At 36.0% G+C, this 16019-nt stretch overlaps 4 protein-coding genes across 4 annotated transcripts; 2 read left to right on the top strand and 2 right to left on the bottom strand.

Moving 5' to 3' along the window:
- Positions 1–25: 25 nt before the first annotated feature.
- On the bottom strand, positions 26–3570 carry LOC116017654 (ras-related protein RABH1b-like). The gene is made up of 6 exons (XM_031258275.1): positions 3127–3570; positions 2475–2545; positions 1266–1354; positions 966–1077; positions 653–743; positions 26–476 (listed from the first exon to the last, which is right to left on the bottom strand). The coding sequence occupies exons 1-6, from the start codon at positions 3241–3243 to the stop codon at positions 333–335; spliced, it is 624 nt and encodes a 207-aa protein (XP_031114135.1). The 5' UTR covers positions 3244–3570; the 3' UTR covers positions 26–332.
- Positions 3571–5596: 2026 nt separating this feature from the next.
- On the top strand, positions 5597–8040 carry LOC116015519 (acyl carrier protein 1, mitochondrial-like). The gene is made up of 2 exons (XM_031255614.1): positions 5597–5870; positions 7457–8040. The coding sequence occupies exons 1-2, from the start codon at positions 5679–5681 to the stop codon at positions 7631–7633; spliced, it is 369 nt and encodes a 122-aa protein (XP_031111474.1). The 5' UTR covers positions 5597–5678; the 3' UTR covers positions 7634–8040.
- A 1230-nt stretch (positions 8041–9270) lies between these two features.
- LOC116017852 (putative invertase inhibitor) lies at positions 9271–9867 on the bottom strand. The gene has a single exon (XM_031258494.1). It carries the CDS (start codon positions 9865–9867, stop codon positions 9271–9273), a length of 597 nt encoding a protein of 198 aa, XP_031114354.1.
- A 2484-nt stretch (positions 9868–12351) lies between these two features.
- LOC116014773 (protein TRIGALACTOSYLDIACYLGLYCEROL 4, chloroplastic) lies at positions 12352–15677 on the top strand. The gene is made up of 5 exons (XM_031254724.1): positions 12352–12693; positions 13384–13681; positions 14077–14458; positions 14576–14883; positions 15289–15677. Exons 1-5 carry the CDS (start codon positions 12422–12424, stop codon positions 15484–15486), a joined length of 1458 nt encoding a protein of 485 aa, XP_031110584.1. The 5' UTR covers positions 12352–12421; the 3' UTR covers positions 15487–15677.
- The last annotated feature ends 342 nt before the right edge of the window (positions 15678–16019 follow it).

The following is a 16019-nucleotide window of genomic DNA, read 5'->3' as shown; positions in this document are numbered from 1 at the left end:
GGGGGGGGAATATCAGAGAAAACCATTGCTCTGTCAAACTGCAGGTTACTGCTAATCCTTGAAATCTAATAAAACTGCTTTGTTTTACAAAACTGCAAAAATCCATACAAAGTTTGACCAAAAGGGGTGGGGCATAGGTCTATAACTGATATAGAAATGACTCGCAAGTAAACTATAATGGTAATCTACTATATGTTTAAGTTTAACACTTTCTGATAGATCAACAATGGCTAGGACTCAAATGCAATCAAGGACAGGCTTTACAGATCCGCTTTAGGTTCAAAGGCAGCATGTAAGATCCAGACACAGGATTGAGATGTGCAAACATGTTGTTAACAGGCACATCCTCCTGACTGTTGTGACTGGGCGGGATTTGTACTGGTTGACTTGAGGTTCACATCAACCATGTCTTCTTGCTTAGCTGACGATAATGTCTCCATTCCTGGCAAGGCTGCAGCAATTTTCCTAAATAGTGGCTGCAATTGTTGCAGCAAAATGAGTTAACCAGCCATGTGAACAAATCTACAGCTATGGAACAGAAATTTTAACTGACAACAATAAAATACTGTTTTCATTTGTCAAATTCAGAATTATGTAAATTCCATTTCATCATAGAACCGAGATGTTCATTAAGAAAGACATTGTCACTTACCTTTATATTGAAGCCAGCCTTTGCACTGGTTTCAATAAACATGACATTTAGTTCCCGCGCTTTAGCTTCTCCCTCCTCTATTGAAACTTGCCTGTTAATAATATGGGGCAAAGAGCCAATCAATTAAAAACAAAAAAGAGCAACAGAAAAGGGAATATGTACAGAACTCTTAACCTACAGACAAGTCCTTGAGATAATCCCTTGATAAGATTATTTGCAGCATGAGATTTAAAATTAAAAATAGGAAAAATATAGATTTAAGATCTACTAATCATGTATAAAGCAGGAATAAGGGAAAATAATGTATGGGAACCTTTTTTCAACAAGGTCAGTTTTATTCCCAACAAGAACAATGATAACATCACTCCCACGCTCAGTCCGAACCTCCTCAATCCACTTTGCAGTATTAAGGAAGGACTGCCTACCTGAGCATAAAGAAAATGTGGGACATCAAGTGAGCAAACAAATATTTTGCATAGGCTGAGAAAAAAAAAATCATATGAATATATGATGAAGCTGCTAATAAGCAAAATCTCAATTTGGACTATGTTTCTTCAAACTAAGCAAGCTTTTCATCAAATGAAAAGGAATCCATAAAGATTAGATAGCCTACTTGCAACATCATACACAATAACAGCAACAGATGAGTCCCTGATGTAGCTTGGTATAAGACTCCTAAATCTCTCTTGCCCTGCAGTATCCCTTTTTGCCATCACAGAAGTAGAACAATTTAAGAAACATTTGTAAAAAAAACAAATATCAATCCAATAACAGATGCAGCATATGTAGCATATATAAATTAACAGTGTTATCGAGAAGGTAGTATAATATTATTCCAGTGTAAATAATATGTATCACATACTACTTAGGAAGACTATACATCGATATTCTATAAGATTAGCTGAAGAAAAGTTTCTAGTGCAACTAGAAAGATAACATCAGTTTGATGTCAAGATAAGAACTATGGGAAGAAAGAAATTGCACTTAATCAGATCAGCAAGCTATCATAAGTTGGTCAAAACTTAGCATCAATACAATACATCTTATGTACAAGAGATGGGAAGAGAATACTAATCAAGAATTTGCCAATACAAATGGATGCTTAAGAAGTGAAATTATATGCCGCATATTGGAAATGCAATAAAAGCCTCAAAAAAATCATTTATTCAGAAGCATAACTTAAATCAAGAACTTTTCAATACAAATGGATACTTGAGAAGTGAAATTATATGCCGCATAAAGGCGCATATTGGAAAAGCAATAAAAGCCTTTAAAAAATCATTTATTCAGAAGCATAACTTAAATCAAGAATTTGTCAATACAAATGGATGCTTGATAAGTGAAATTATATCCCACATATTGGAAATGTGATAAAAGCCTCAAAAATTCTTCTTTTTTTTTTTAAGCATCACAACGAAGAAATATATTAATCAAGAAGGTGTTGAATACACATAGGAGGAGTGGACTCCGAAATTGAAGCATAACTTAAATCAAGAATTTTTCAATACAAATGGATGCTTGAGAAGTGAAATTATATGCAGCATAATGAAAATGTGATAAAACTTAAAAGTCTCAAAAAGTCATTTATTCAGAAGCATAACTTAAATCAAGAATTTGTCAATACATATGGATGCTAGTGAAGTGAATTATACGCCGCATATTGGCAACGCGATAAAAACCTCAAAAAATCATTTATTCAGAAGCATAATGTAAATCAAGAATTTTTCAATACAAATGGATGCTTGAGAAGTGAAATTATATGCCGCATATTGGAAACACGATAAAAGCCTCAAAAAATCATTTATTCAGAAGCATAACTTACCAAAGCTGCAGTCTTACGGTACGATCTTCAAGGTACATTGTCTTTGACAGGAAATCAATGCCAATTGTTGCCTGAAAGATTGTTAAAGTGAATTTAGTGCGAAAACACAGTAAGTTTTCCACTAGCTGTAAGTAGATTCTACAATTTAGTTCACAAGGCCAATAGCAATGATACTTGTCCAAATAATAAATTCAAATACAATTATCAATGAGGGAAGTTCTGCTTGATTAATGTTGGTGTTCTTTCCACTCTGTTAAGTTAATGTACTATTCGATTATTTGCAGATCATACTTTCTACAGATACAAAAGCCACTACCAAAAGGTTGTCACTGTTAAATTGATCTGAACACTGAAGTGTCTGATTGGTGGAAATTCCTGGTTAAGGATCCGAAAATACTACAGTCTCAGACTTCAACACAAAATTCCTAGCAGACTAGAATGAGAAAACAAATACATTCAGATCATCAATAAACTAAATGCCAACTTAACAAAGAGACCATTTAAGTTCCAACAAAAATCAGTAAATCGAACGGAATGCAGGAGACGCGGCCAAGACGATCAGCGAAAAAAATGCACAAGTAATCGAATTTAACTAACTTCAACGGTAAAAGCTTAAATCAAACTATAATAAACTAATCGCAGGCGCATTCACCTGGTATGTGTTGTCGAACTTGTCGTACATAAAGCGAGTGATGATACTGGTTTTGCCGACAGACTGGTCTCCTAAGAAGACGAGCTTGTACTTGGCGAGGGCGGAAACCGGAGCCATCAATCTGATCAACGGGAGTGGCTTCTCAAACCGGACTTGGATCGGAACGGATCGGATCGGATAGGATCAGGATTTTCCGACGGAGGATTTGAGATCTCGTCGGAAAATGACGGTAGACACGTTTGGGGGAATCAGAACGGGAGAGCTTGTCTACGTCCGATGTATTCCTAATCGTTGATTGAATAATGGGCGGAGGAATAAATATTCTTCAGGTTCTGAATTTGCAGTTCGGATCGGGTTGGGCGAGGGGGACGAAACCGGCATTAAAAGAGTTCTTGTCGGGTTACACATCAGTCATCACGTTGGTCTCGCCTATCTGTCTCTGATTTGCTACCCTGGAAAATCGAAATAATCAAATATTTACTATATCGGGAGGGTCTCTTGGATATTTGTATTTTTTAAATGTTGTATCGATAAATTTAAAAATTCACATTACTCAACTATATAATTACGGAGTACTTAATTATAAGAATTGAAAAAATATAACTCAACTAATCATCACTATCATCAAATTGGGTTAGTAGAGCAGAACAATCTATTAAAAAAATCTCCAATACACTCTTTTGATGATAAAATACAGGTTAGGCATGCCTAGCTCGTCAATTTCTTTTAACTACCAACCTTTTTTTTTTATAGAAAGTATACAAGAAGTTAATAGCACAAAAAAAAAAAAAAAAAAGTTAATAGAGCAATGGAGGGGAACAAACTGATCAACTTCATAAAACTTTAGGTAAAATGCAAAAATACAAAAATAATGATATCAAAGGTTTGGAGTGCTGAAAAATGGTGGTGGCAAGTCAGCAACTTATTACTAGACCCGACTCGTAACCATTTGAAAATTAATAAATATAATAAAATACTCCGTATTAATTTAAAGAATTAATAGTTAGATATAAAATAGTTGAGATAGTTAAAATAAATATTAATACAAAGTTTTAAAGTTAATAATAAATTCATATTATCCACTCAAAAATACAAATACTTTTTAATTATTAATATAGAGAGGTTGTCTCATGACTCGCTAGCCGATCTCACTTATTGACGGGTCTCTAAATCTCCAACCCACTTTTATATTATTGTGTAATAGGATAGGTTAAAGCATATTTTGACAGCGAGGCTGATGGGCAGTAGCTGGATTGTGGGGTTTGGGGCAAATTATACATTGGATAAATGTCTACCTTGCATTGTAGATTTTGATATAAAAATAACATTCAGATTTTGTATCTGTAGTTGAAACATTCTGTTTGTATGTGCATTGTGATTTTATGTATTTTGACATTTTCTAATGTTTGAGTACGCTGCTGAAATCATAAAAACAATAAACGATTGATCTATTAGATGATTCAACAAAATAAAGTAAAGTGCATAAATATAAATGGCAGAAAGTAAAATGAGACAAGTATTGGTTACCCAGTTCGATACAGCTTGTATCTATATCTGTGGGACTACCATCAATGCGTCCAATCCAATATCTCCAACACCAATTATATAGAAGGTAAGAGATGATACAATCTCACACAATATGATCCACACACGGTAACTACCCAACTGCAAAAAGGCTATAGCAGATTGTCGGACTCGGATATCTGCGCAACCAGAAGTCTAAAACGTCCCATCTTGGAGAGCTGCTCTGTTGCTGCCCGTTTCGCTAATTCACTATACACTTCACCACAGCTGCATGATCTTCATGTCCAAAAATTAAGCATCAGTGACTTTCTTCTCAAATTATTACTTCGTAAATCCTTCTCAAGTTATTTCTTCGCAAATCTACAAAACTTATGCCTTGAGAAGATGAATATATTAAAGTAAGTCTTTGTAAAGCATGTGAGAGAATGTTTGTGATTCAAGTATTGAACTATTCGTAGTAGTGTATGTCATAATCTTGAATAAACTCCCTTATATATATATACTTTGATAGACTAGGTAGATCAGTAATCTTAATTTGAATATCCAAGTAAGAGATTATTGTCTCACTTATTGTGTAGTAAATGCTCTGTCAGATCAACGCGGATAAGTAGGGGAAGTTCAATGGGTAGAATCTAAACGCTATGACGTAGTGTATGTTCAAACAGGTCTTCACTTTAATATGTGACACACACAAAAAACTAAAGTCTATATAATTTACCATAATAATTCAACTAATTACAAGTTGAGGTTTAGACTTAAAACACTAACATACAGAATCTATTAACTGTAGATATATAATGTGTTAACTGAATGTACAATTTTTTTTCAGAGTTCACAGTGCAATATGAACAATGGTTCATGGTATAACAATTGCTGGATTGGGGGCATGATATAATTATCTAACAATACAGGGACAAGATAGGAAATTAAAATCCCGAAACTATTCTGTGTGTTTGAGTTTTCGGCCGGGTCGAGCACGAGGCAGTAGTACTCAAGCCTATCGATACAGTGAGAGAAGAATTTCAGAAATGGCGTCGGCGTTGAGATCGGCCGTGCTCCGTCACGTTCGTTTGCCAGTTTCCCAAGCCCTTACGGCGAGGGGATCGATTCTGAGCTCCGCCCGATGGATGTCTTCGCACGACGACCACCTCAGCAAGGCGGAGGTGGTTGAAAGAGTCCTCGACGTCGTCAAGAGCTTCCCTAAAGTCGATCCTTCCAAGGTCTCAACTTCCATTCCCCTTTATTTTCTCTGTTTGTTAACTCCAATAAGATCTAACGCCCTGGCAAACCGCTAATTTAGCTATGAATCCTGAAAATCTTTGAATGCTGATTCATATTTAGGTACTAGGTTAAAATTTGTGAAGTTTATTGCAATTGTTGATTCGAAGGATTAGCAATTATGTATTGTTGAACCATTATCCGTTAGGCTTGTTTTGGAGCTTCTTGTGTTATTGGGGTAACTGGAAAATTCTTTTATTTTACATCACTTATTATAAAATTTTAGCTGATTGTCAGAATGACTTTTTCTTGTTCATATTTGTGCTTATTGATCAATCATAAGGAGAATCTGCAATTGAAGCTATAGTGAGTTGATAGTTAATATGCAGAATGGTTGTTTTTCAAGTTTCGTTTCCTCACTGAATTTGGTGCTCTTAGCTGAGTTATAGGTTTGTTGTCATAAACATTGATTTTCATTTTATTTGAAAAGGGTGGAATATCAATTAAAATGGATTTGGATGGAAACATTGGATTTTAAAATGCTTTCCCACAAAAGGCGAAATCCCTCGGCCCAAGGGCAGATCTTAAAATTCTAATCAGATAGTTACCATGGGAAGTTGTGATTTTTAGACATCTTTCAGTTGTTAGATGACAATTTCCCTATGTGGATAAATGTTTAGTTAGGAATACTAACAGTAAATGGTAGACTTGTGGGTCGACCAGTAGAACAAATGATATTAACTATTGATGGTGTTATTAAGGGGGAAGTGTGCCTTTTTCCCTGAATTGATTTTTTTTTTTTTTAATGTAATGTGTTTATTTGTTTATTTGGTATATTAGGAGAGTGCGGGGGGTTGAAGTACATCTAGGAGGTCTCATCTTGAACAATGAGCAAAGTGTATGCTCTTATTATTGATTGGTGATCTTTGTCACTACAGTGCCTTGTATCCAGGGAAATTGCAGAAAATCCTTGTAATTGTTACAAATAATTAGACTGTTTGGAGTGTTGAAGCATCTAATTGATATGAACCACTGAAGTTCCAAGCAAATGTAGGCCAGATAGGTTTTCTTTTGGGAGTTTGAGGTTATCCATTATATAGTTCTACCTCTCAATCTGGCACAATGTTTTACAGTAACAATGTAATGATGTTTTCCTTATGGCTTAAGTGAAATTCGGCAACTAGGAGACTAGAAGTCGTAGTTCCAAGTCTTCTCTTGCTGATGAATATTAATTTATTCAAATTTTCTTGTACTGTCACGGTGTCACCTGTGATTTATTATGTCCTACTATTACTGTAAGCAGATAAATTTTTTATTATAAACAATGTAGCTTTTCTGTGTTCTAATTTAATGGGTGGGTGGGTGGTGCATTAGTAAGGGTGGCAACACATTCAACTGAAATAGCAAAGTACTTGTTGACTAAAGTGCATTTATATGCCTGTCAGAGAGCACCAAGCTTTATGAAAACAAGATTTTATTTTCACTTGGAATAGTAAAAAAGAAATGAAGGGTTCATAAGAAAATTTTTTATTCATTCATATTTCATATAGTTTAAAATCTAATCCGTGTTTCTTGTGAAATTGTGCAGGTGACTCATGAAGTCCATTTTCAGAAGGATCTGGGCTTGGATAGCTTAGACAACGTGGAGATCGTAATGGCTCTAGAGGAAGAGTTCAAACTGGAGATTCCAGACAAGGAGGCTGATAAGATTGACTCCTGTGCACTTGCAATCGAGTATATTTCTAACCATCCTATGGCAGGTTAAGTTTAAGCACCATTTCTCGGGGTTGGATTTTCTTTGAAAACAGTAGTACAGTCTGCCCCTTTTTGTTTTGCTTATAAGCTAAATCCATTAGGTGGAGGTAATAATCATACTATTCGACAGGAGTTCTATGAACTTCAAACTTCATTCATTTTTCAACATGCTACGCGTTCTTTCCTCCAGAGATTTTTGCTTCCCTCAATTGTCATGCAATGTATTTTTGCAGCCATTCATGGACACATGTTTTATACTTTTTGTCTTTGGCCTAGAACAATAACTTACATTTTGCACCAATTTTTGGACTGTTAGAAACTCATTCTGTATTATTTTTCTTGTATTCAACTTTGGATGGAAAGACAGTTCAACAAGAGTGAATCCAATTGGAGATTAATGCCATTAAAAGCATTTCATATAAGTTGGATATGTACATTTAAAGTCCATTTTGAAAATTTGAAGAATTCTATAATGTCATAAAGAGTAATATAGTATTACAAAAAAAGGTACAAATATTTTTTTAAATATATAAGCAATATTAAATGTGGATAATGATTTTTTGCTCAAGCTACTTAGTAGCCTAACTTTATAGAACTTTAAGAAACTTATCAAAATACTTTGCACACTAAAGACCAAATCTCTAGCTTTAATGATCCCCACATCTTGACCCGACAAGATTGTAGAGGCATAAATCACTACTTGGAATTGCCATTACAAGAGGGGTTTGATGAAATTCTACTAATAGGGAATATAGAGTATGATCGAATGTATTTGAACGAGACCTGTTTGAGCTAATCATCTTCGACTATTGTTAACCCTATCTTCCAATCATGATTCCGGACTCGAATAAGCGATCAATAACTACACTTTAACTCGCATCACACTAACTATTCCCAATTGGACTTGATCCACCATTTTAGACACTTCTGACCACCCTTCTTTTATTTACCGATCTCATAAATAATTAGAATATTCATATGGGTTCATACACACAAGACTACAGAACTATTAACCCAACTGTACCAACTGTATACCTCAGTATTTGTCACATCACCTATACATCACCTATACAATTGTTATGACTCAATGGTGCATGAGCCCAAATACCTATTAACTTCCGCTGGGAATGTTTTATGTTGCTATTTACAAATGATTGCACTCTAACTCTGAGGAAAGTTAATTGGAGTGATAAATATATTGTAAGATGTTTCATGTAGTTGTTTACCGTTTTACAAAGGAGGGGTGAAAGTTCAGAGAAGTTAATCAAACACAATCTCAATTCTTACCATAAATTATCTTTATATATTTTTAACAAGGAGGTTATAGGATCCATAAGTAATGATTCATAACTATCTTTAATTTATGATTAATCTTATTAGTTAAGTAACCATATCATGGATCATTGATCTAATAGTCCAGTGACCTTATTTAACCTAACATTTTAGATGTGTCACAACTCACATTTATACTTATGAATTGTATTGCCAATGTTGTAGTAGAAAATGTCACCGTTACCCTTATGAATTGATGAAATGGAAATCTTGATTTCCTAGCATACATTCATGTAAAGAAACCAAGAATCGACAAACAAATAACCAAAACCAAGGCGAGTAACAACGCATCATCATGAATATATCACCGCAATCTCAATGCGCTTTCCCTTCCTTAATCAGATGCATAACAGACAGCGCCATAGCCGACAACTGGAAAGTAGCGTTATTCCTCTCCGACAACGGCGACACACCGCCGCAGCCGCCGCCGTGGCGGCGGCTGCGGCCGAACAAATCCTCGCAGTCCGCCGCCGCGTCCATGACGGCGGAGAGCTTAATGTTGGCGTCGCCATATTTCTTATCCCTGTAAGCGCTCAACGCGCCTCCCACGTCAGGGGCGGCGTCCGTGTACATCTCGTAGCAGTGATCAATACATTTCCTCAAATCGTGCTTCACTTTCCCGCCTTTCACCAAACCCTGGATGTGGTGGCGCGTGTCCGTCACGTTGGTCATGACGAGCTTGATGCACGTGGTCCCGATGCGGCGCAGCGTGGCGCATTGCTTCGCCGGCTTCGCCTGCAGGGCGGAGGTGCAGAAGGCGTAGTTGATGTTGGGGTCGGTCTTGGCGCTGATTTTGCAGGTCTTGTGGATCAGGTGGGTTTGCTTCTCCTTCTCATTGGTGCCATGGATGATGAATGGGAAGATGGAGAAGGAAAGTAGTAGGAGAATGATGAGTGAAGATAAAGTTGCCATTTTTTTTGTTCAATTCTTCTCTTATTGGAATATAAGAGATGTTCTTGCTAGCTTCTATCTCGTGATGCCATTTATAGGTGAAAGTATGGGTTTTGGGAGATAAAATAGGATCCACTTTAGTTCTATTTTGTCTCCTTGACACGTACAATTGTAAGATTAATCTGAATTTGACTAGGCCACACTCACTAAACTTAAGCTTTAAGTCTTTATGTAATAGTTCATAATATTTCAGCCACTACTGAAGATGTGTACATGTGCACGGGTAATAAACCTTACGCTTGTTTAATAGTTTAAAATATTTAAGCTACTACTTGAGGGTGTGTGGAGGTACTAAGTAAACCATACTCTTGTATAATAGTTTGAAATATTTTAGCCACTACCTAGGGTGTCCGAGGATACACGGGGTAAACCATACTCTTATGTAATATCCTATACCTATAATATTTCAACCATTACCTAAGGGTGTGCAAGAGTGCACTGGATAAGCATTTGTGTAAAAGTTCACAAATTGTGCATGTCGTACAAGAAGACCATGAGTAAAAGGCTCAATTGATAAAGTGTTGCGAGAATTTGAGAATCATATTTCACTCATTCAAAAATGTGTGAGAATATTTTAATTTTTATAATGGAATTTCAAAAAAAGTATAATGGAAATGGAGATTTATAGGGAATAATAGAATCAATCATTAAATAAACAGCCAAAAAAAGCTACGTGTGTTGTTACAGCTTACAATATAAGGGGTTGGTTTCAGCAATGCCATGATTATTTATACATCACATTAATAATTATGACTAGAAAATATAAAAAATAATTATAGTTTTTAAAATTAAGGCTCTTCGTTTTTTGGTTGTTTGTTCATTTTCAATTTTAATGATTCTTTCATATAACTGGCAATGTTTACGTATTCCAAACGTATTTATACCAAAAAGGTTTATTATAACCACAGTTTGGGGTTATTGATAAGTAGAATACTAATTTAATTGTAAAGTCGAAGGTTCTCGATGATATTAAATGTCATATGCGAAAAAGAACAAATGATAATTTCAATTAGAATTAAATAATTTTACAAGAGAATGATAAAGTAAATTAGTAAACTATCTACAAAATACAATCATTTTAGACCGAATTGAACTTAATCAATTTGAAAATCCTACCATATATGATTCATACTCACTAAAAATATCATGTGTGATGGATTCCATTGAGAGAGAGTTGACAATAATCGAATGCATGACCTTCAAATACAAGAGAATTATCTTCTATCCACTCTTGTTAATTGCCTTTTAGAATTATGAAATGCAAGAGGAATAACATATATAATTGTTGGGATGAAATAGTAAGATATATACTCCTTACATATACAATCATATCCTAATTGATATGACAAGAATCAAGAATGTATCTAATCTCTATATTATACATAGCCATAGAAATTTTATAAAGTGATAGCAGATTCCACTTGTTTGGAATCAAATTCGGTTTTCTTTGTGACCAAACATTGAAAACCACGTAGAAAGGTTAACGCAGAGACTACAAAGGCAAAAAATATTCTTCAAGGTGTTGAATTCGTGAGGCTCTAGTAAGATTGGTTATCATATACAAATAGTGAAAAATTGACATCTTTGACAAGCTAGTGGAAGAGTGGAAGACTTTGTGTTATAATGGCTGAATAAGGAACGTCGCACTAAAATGCTATTGATGAGTTTAATATGATAGCTCAGAGTTGAGTGGTTACTGCTTAGGCCGATCACAATACATGTTAACCTTTGAAGACCAATCACAATACATCAACGATCATGGTCCACACAACAATCTGTGAGCCATGATCCACTATATAGTAACTGGAGAGTTTCTCACAGGTCTTGTCCAGTCATTATACTGTGGACCGCGATCTGTGGATCATGGTCACAAAACGACATCGTTTTAATAAGTGGAAGAAACGACCCCCGTAAATCTCCGTAACTGATACTACAGTTTATCTCAAATAATATTACAATTGTGTTGGACTGATACTGCAGTTGTGTTGAAAGGGAACTGTAGTTGTCCGGAACGGAAGCCGTTTCATCCGTCTAGAACTGCAATTGTGTTGAACTGATACTGCAGTTGTGTTGAGGCCGTTTCATCTGTCTGGAACTGCAATTGTTGTTGAACTGATGCTACAATCGTGTTGTAAGGAAACTGCAGTTGCGTGAAACAGAGACCGTTTTCATCCGTTTGTTTTCATTAATCAAAACTACATCATTTTGTCACTTGGACCATAATGCTTGGTGGACCACGGTCCACAGTAAAATTTGTGGATCTCGTCACTTAAAACATAAAATATAATGAAGTAATGGACTATATATAAAGCCCAAACTTTAAACCATAAAAAAATTAAAAATGCACAAAATTATTTCGGGTTTCGGCCCAAAAAAGAAGCCCAAACATTAAACCCGAAAAACCCTGCTTTTGAGTTTTGACATGTTTCGTAATCAGTCAGAGTCACAGATAAGGAACGCTCTTTCTCCATTTCAGCACCTCTGCTCCCCCTTCGGTGGCCGCCTCGTCGGCGAAATGGCCAACCTCCGGACGGCAATCGACGCCGCATTCTATGACCTCAACGTCTCCACTTCCAGAACCCTAGACGGCATGGTCCGCTCCATTCCCGGCGATCCTATTCCGATGGACGGTTCTCGAGCCAGCCGAGTCCTCAGAATTCAGCAGCTCTCTCTCCTCGGAAATGGCTTTCCTCTCGGACTCGTCCCGTCTTTCTCTCCTCCGTCTAAGAAGGAACTCGGCCCCTTAGCTCTCCAGACCGTCTTTTTCAAAGCTGCCATTTCCAAATGGTACCGTTGTTCTCTACGCCCCTTAGAAATGAAATGTTATTTTCTCCGTTCATATTTGGATTCTTCGTGATTTTAAATTACATTAGCATAGAGTAGAGTTGACGTTATGTGGAGTTGTTGATGCTAAGTTCATGTGAATTGTAGGTAATTAAAGGCTTAGTACTTACATATTCATTATTCACTGTATTAATACTTGTTTCCTTGGCAAATTAATTGGGTGGAGATTCTCTGTTGATTGAAAGAACAAAAAGAGGAGCAAATAGCAAATAGATTGATGTAGCAGACTTGATTCTATTTCATGTTCATGAGTTTAGATTTTAGAATTTCAATCACTCCTGTATGCAGGAAAAATGTTTGAAGTGACCTTGTTGTATTGTTAGTTGTTCTTCATTTCACTCCCGATTGTTAGCAGAACCATTGTATAAAGTAGCTGTTACTCAAGTATATTGTATACTGTATCTTTGGTCTTTAACGATTCTAGCTACTTCTTGATTGCTAAAATGTTCAACCTACAAAGTTTCGTAAGCCTACCTCATGCTCATCTTGAGTTGATGATTGTTTTCATTTTGTTCTGTATCCTTCTCTCCCCCATTGCCGAATTAATGTTTCTGCGAAATTTTCTTCTCTTATTTTCAACTCATTGCATGCCAAGTAGTCCATGACATGTGGTTAACACTTTATATTTTCTAGGTGGGTTGGATTAGTGGGCCAAGTTCGTCCAAAGAAACTGATATCTAAATTAAAAGCGGAAATAGAGGTCATCAAAGCAGATATACGTAAAATAACTGATGATGATGACTGGGAGTTTGAACTTCCGATATTCCTGCCGATATTCAAGAATCTGCATAAGTGTTTTTTGGACAAATCATTTTATTCGCTCGGTGTAAACTCGCACATACCCCTGACGGATTCATCTTCCATATTGTTGAGCATGGAGCAGCCTGGTGAGGAGGGCTGCCGCCGCATGAAGGCAATGTATATGCATAAGGCAAGAATCTAACTTCTTTAGTTTGTTATCTGCTGGAATCAATTATTGTTTCTTTCCTTTGGTAATTGATTTCTCTTAAATCTTGTGCTATATTGTTCTACTTTGTCGTGTCTCCTTGGTCCGTTGTAATTCTTATTTCTACATACACATAAGCGAATTGCCTATAAGTCTATAACAGATGAACTCAATATTCATTATGAATAAGGGTTAGTTGGGACTGTCATTTCTGTTGTGGAAAAGAAAATCTATGAAATGATGTTAGTTTCTGGAACTATTTTTTAGCATGTGCAACCCCGTTATTACATCATTATCATATGCTCCTATACTTATGTCTAAATTTATACTACTTTAACAGTTTAACGGATATTGCATTTAATCATTTCCTTTTCTTCCAGCTTTCTGATCATGATGTTACTTTGGAAGCAGCATGGCCTGAGCGATTCATAGACCACAAAGGAAGATATTGGGATATTCCAGAGTCAATATCCTTGGACTGCTCCTCACTTGATGATTTAACTGGATGGAAATATCGATTTGGTATCCATAAAAATAGTGGCCAGCCAGTTGCAGTTGATAACACTGATGATGCAGTGCATCCTGCTCTGATGCCAGGTCTATGCGCAAAAGTTGCCTTTTCATATGAGAAGCATAAAGACCTCTGGAGAGAGGTGGAGAGAGAAAAGGATGTCCTTATACGGACAGAGAAAGGACTATATTTCAGACCTGCTTATGATGTTCGTCTAAGGGAGCCTCACGCAAAAATATCTGGAATTATTGGTAACTTGCAATAGTGAAGTTGCATCATTCATTTGTTTTTTTTATTCCCTGAAAGTATGATACCTAATTATCTGGAGTTGGGTTATTTTCTTGACTCAGTTTGACCATTCCTGGCAGGTGGAACTTGCGCTGCATGGGTTGGTGGTGGAAATAACTCTCTCATTACAGAATCAAGGGAGGATAGAGAGAACACTCCTTACTCTAGGAGGCGCCCCTTTGGTGTTGATTTATTTGGCTCATTTTGCTACACTCTCCAGCATGGCAAATTCAGAAAGCGATATAACGACCTCACCAGAATAGATGCTCGCTTGGACGTCTCTTCTGCTGTAGCAATAGCCAAACGGGTTTCAAGAATTTTCAGAAGTGCTTCCAACACAAGAGATTCACTGTCTACCCCCAGGCTGAACTTGATCTTTCAGCAGCAGGTAAAATTATTTTTTGAAGTTTGAATGAACACCCTATTAAGTTTTTCTCAGTAAATATGAATTAATCACGAAATATGCACTTCATCCCTGAAATTCTTGAAATATGTTTGAAAAATATTGGGCAAATATTAACTTTTGTTCTCTAAATCTCAACATGCCATATTATATGCTGACCAGTAAACCAACTGATGTTGGCATCGAGGCATAAGCATTAAAGTAACCGTTCAAGAGATGCATTCCTTATATTGAATGGAGTATATAAATTCTCTAAATTCAGTGAATCACTTATAGCAATAACACAGAATCCACGAGTGTAATCATGCCTACTGGATTTAAGTAATGCAGAAAAGTACTTAATGTGCTATCTTGCAAGAGATAATTTGTTTCTTGAATCATACAATGCAGGTTGCTGGGCCGATCGTGTTTCGATTAGACTCAAGGTTTTGTATTGATTCAATATATGGGGTACCTGTCCCAAAATTAGAAGATTATGTGCTTAGCTTGGACTACTCTCTTAGACTGCTGCATTCTGGGAAAGTGGTGGCATGGTATTCTCCTAAGAGGAAAGAGGCCATGGTTGAGTTGCGGCTATTTGAGTTTTGAAAATCCACTTCTTGTTTAACTACTTTTTTGTAGTTAGGGTGGTTATGTTCGTTTGTATTCAAGCAATTATATTGCCTGTGACTTTCACAAGGCTTAATGTTAACATGAAACTCTTCAAATACTCCCATTCTTTCCTTTTGATGCCAAATTTCAAGATTTTTTTATGGTATTGACAAACTATATTACACGGAGATTCAGTTTAGTTCGATTTACTTTCTCAAGAACCCGGAAGCATATTCATGGAGTCTAAGATAGCTCTTAATATCCATAGAGTCTAAGATATTAACTAGCAAAGTTAAAAAACTAGGATTATTAAATTATAGAGTCTAAGATATTAACTAGCAAAGTTAAAAAACTAGGATTATTAAATTATTAGTAACCGTTACTAATCAACTACAAACTTTTTTACACTAGATTATACCAGATATTGTAAACTTTCTTAAGATTTTATAAGTCAAATCAAAGTTTTGATTATTGTTGAGTAATTTTCAATTTTTTGGTCTAGTTCACTTTTTTTTTTTGGTGGAGGTGGG

Source organism: Ipomoea triloba, chromosome 4, assembly GCF_003576645.1.
Source record: "Ipomoea triloba cultivar NCNSP0323 chromosome 4, ASM357664v1".
NCBI lineage: Eukaryota > Viridiplantae > Streptophyta > Magnoliopsida > Solanales > Convolvulaceae > Ipomoea > Ipomoea triloba.
Note: the sequence above shows the minus strand (reverse complement) of the source record. Positions and strands in the feature narration are given on the sequence as shown.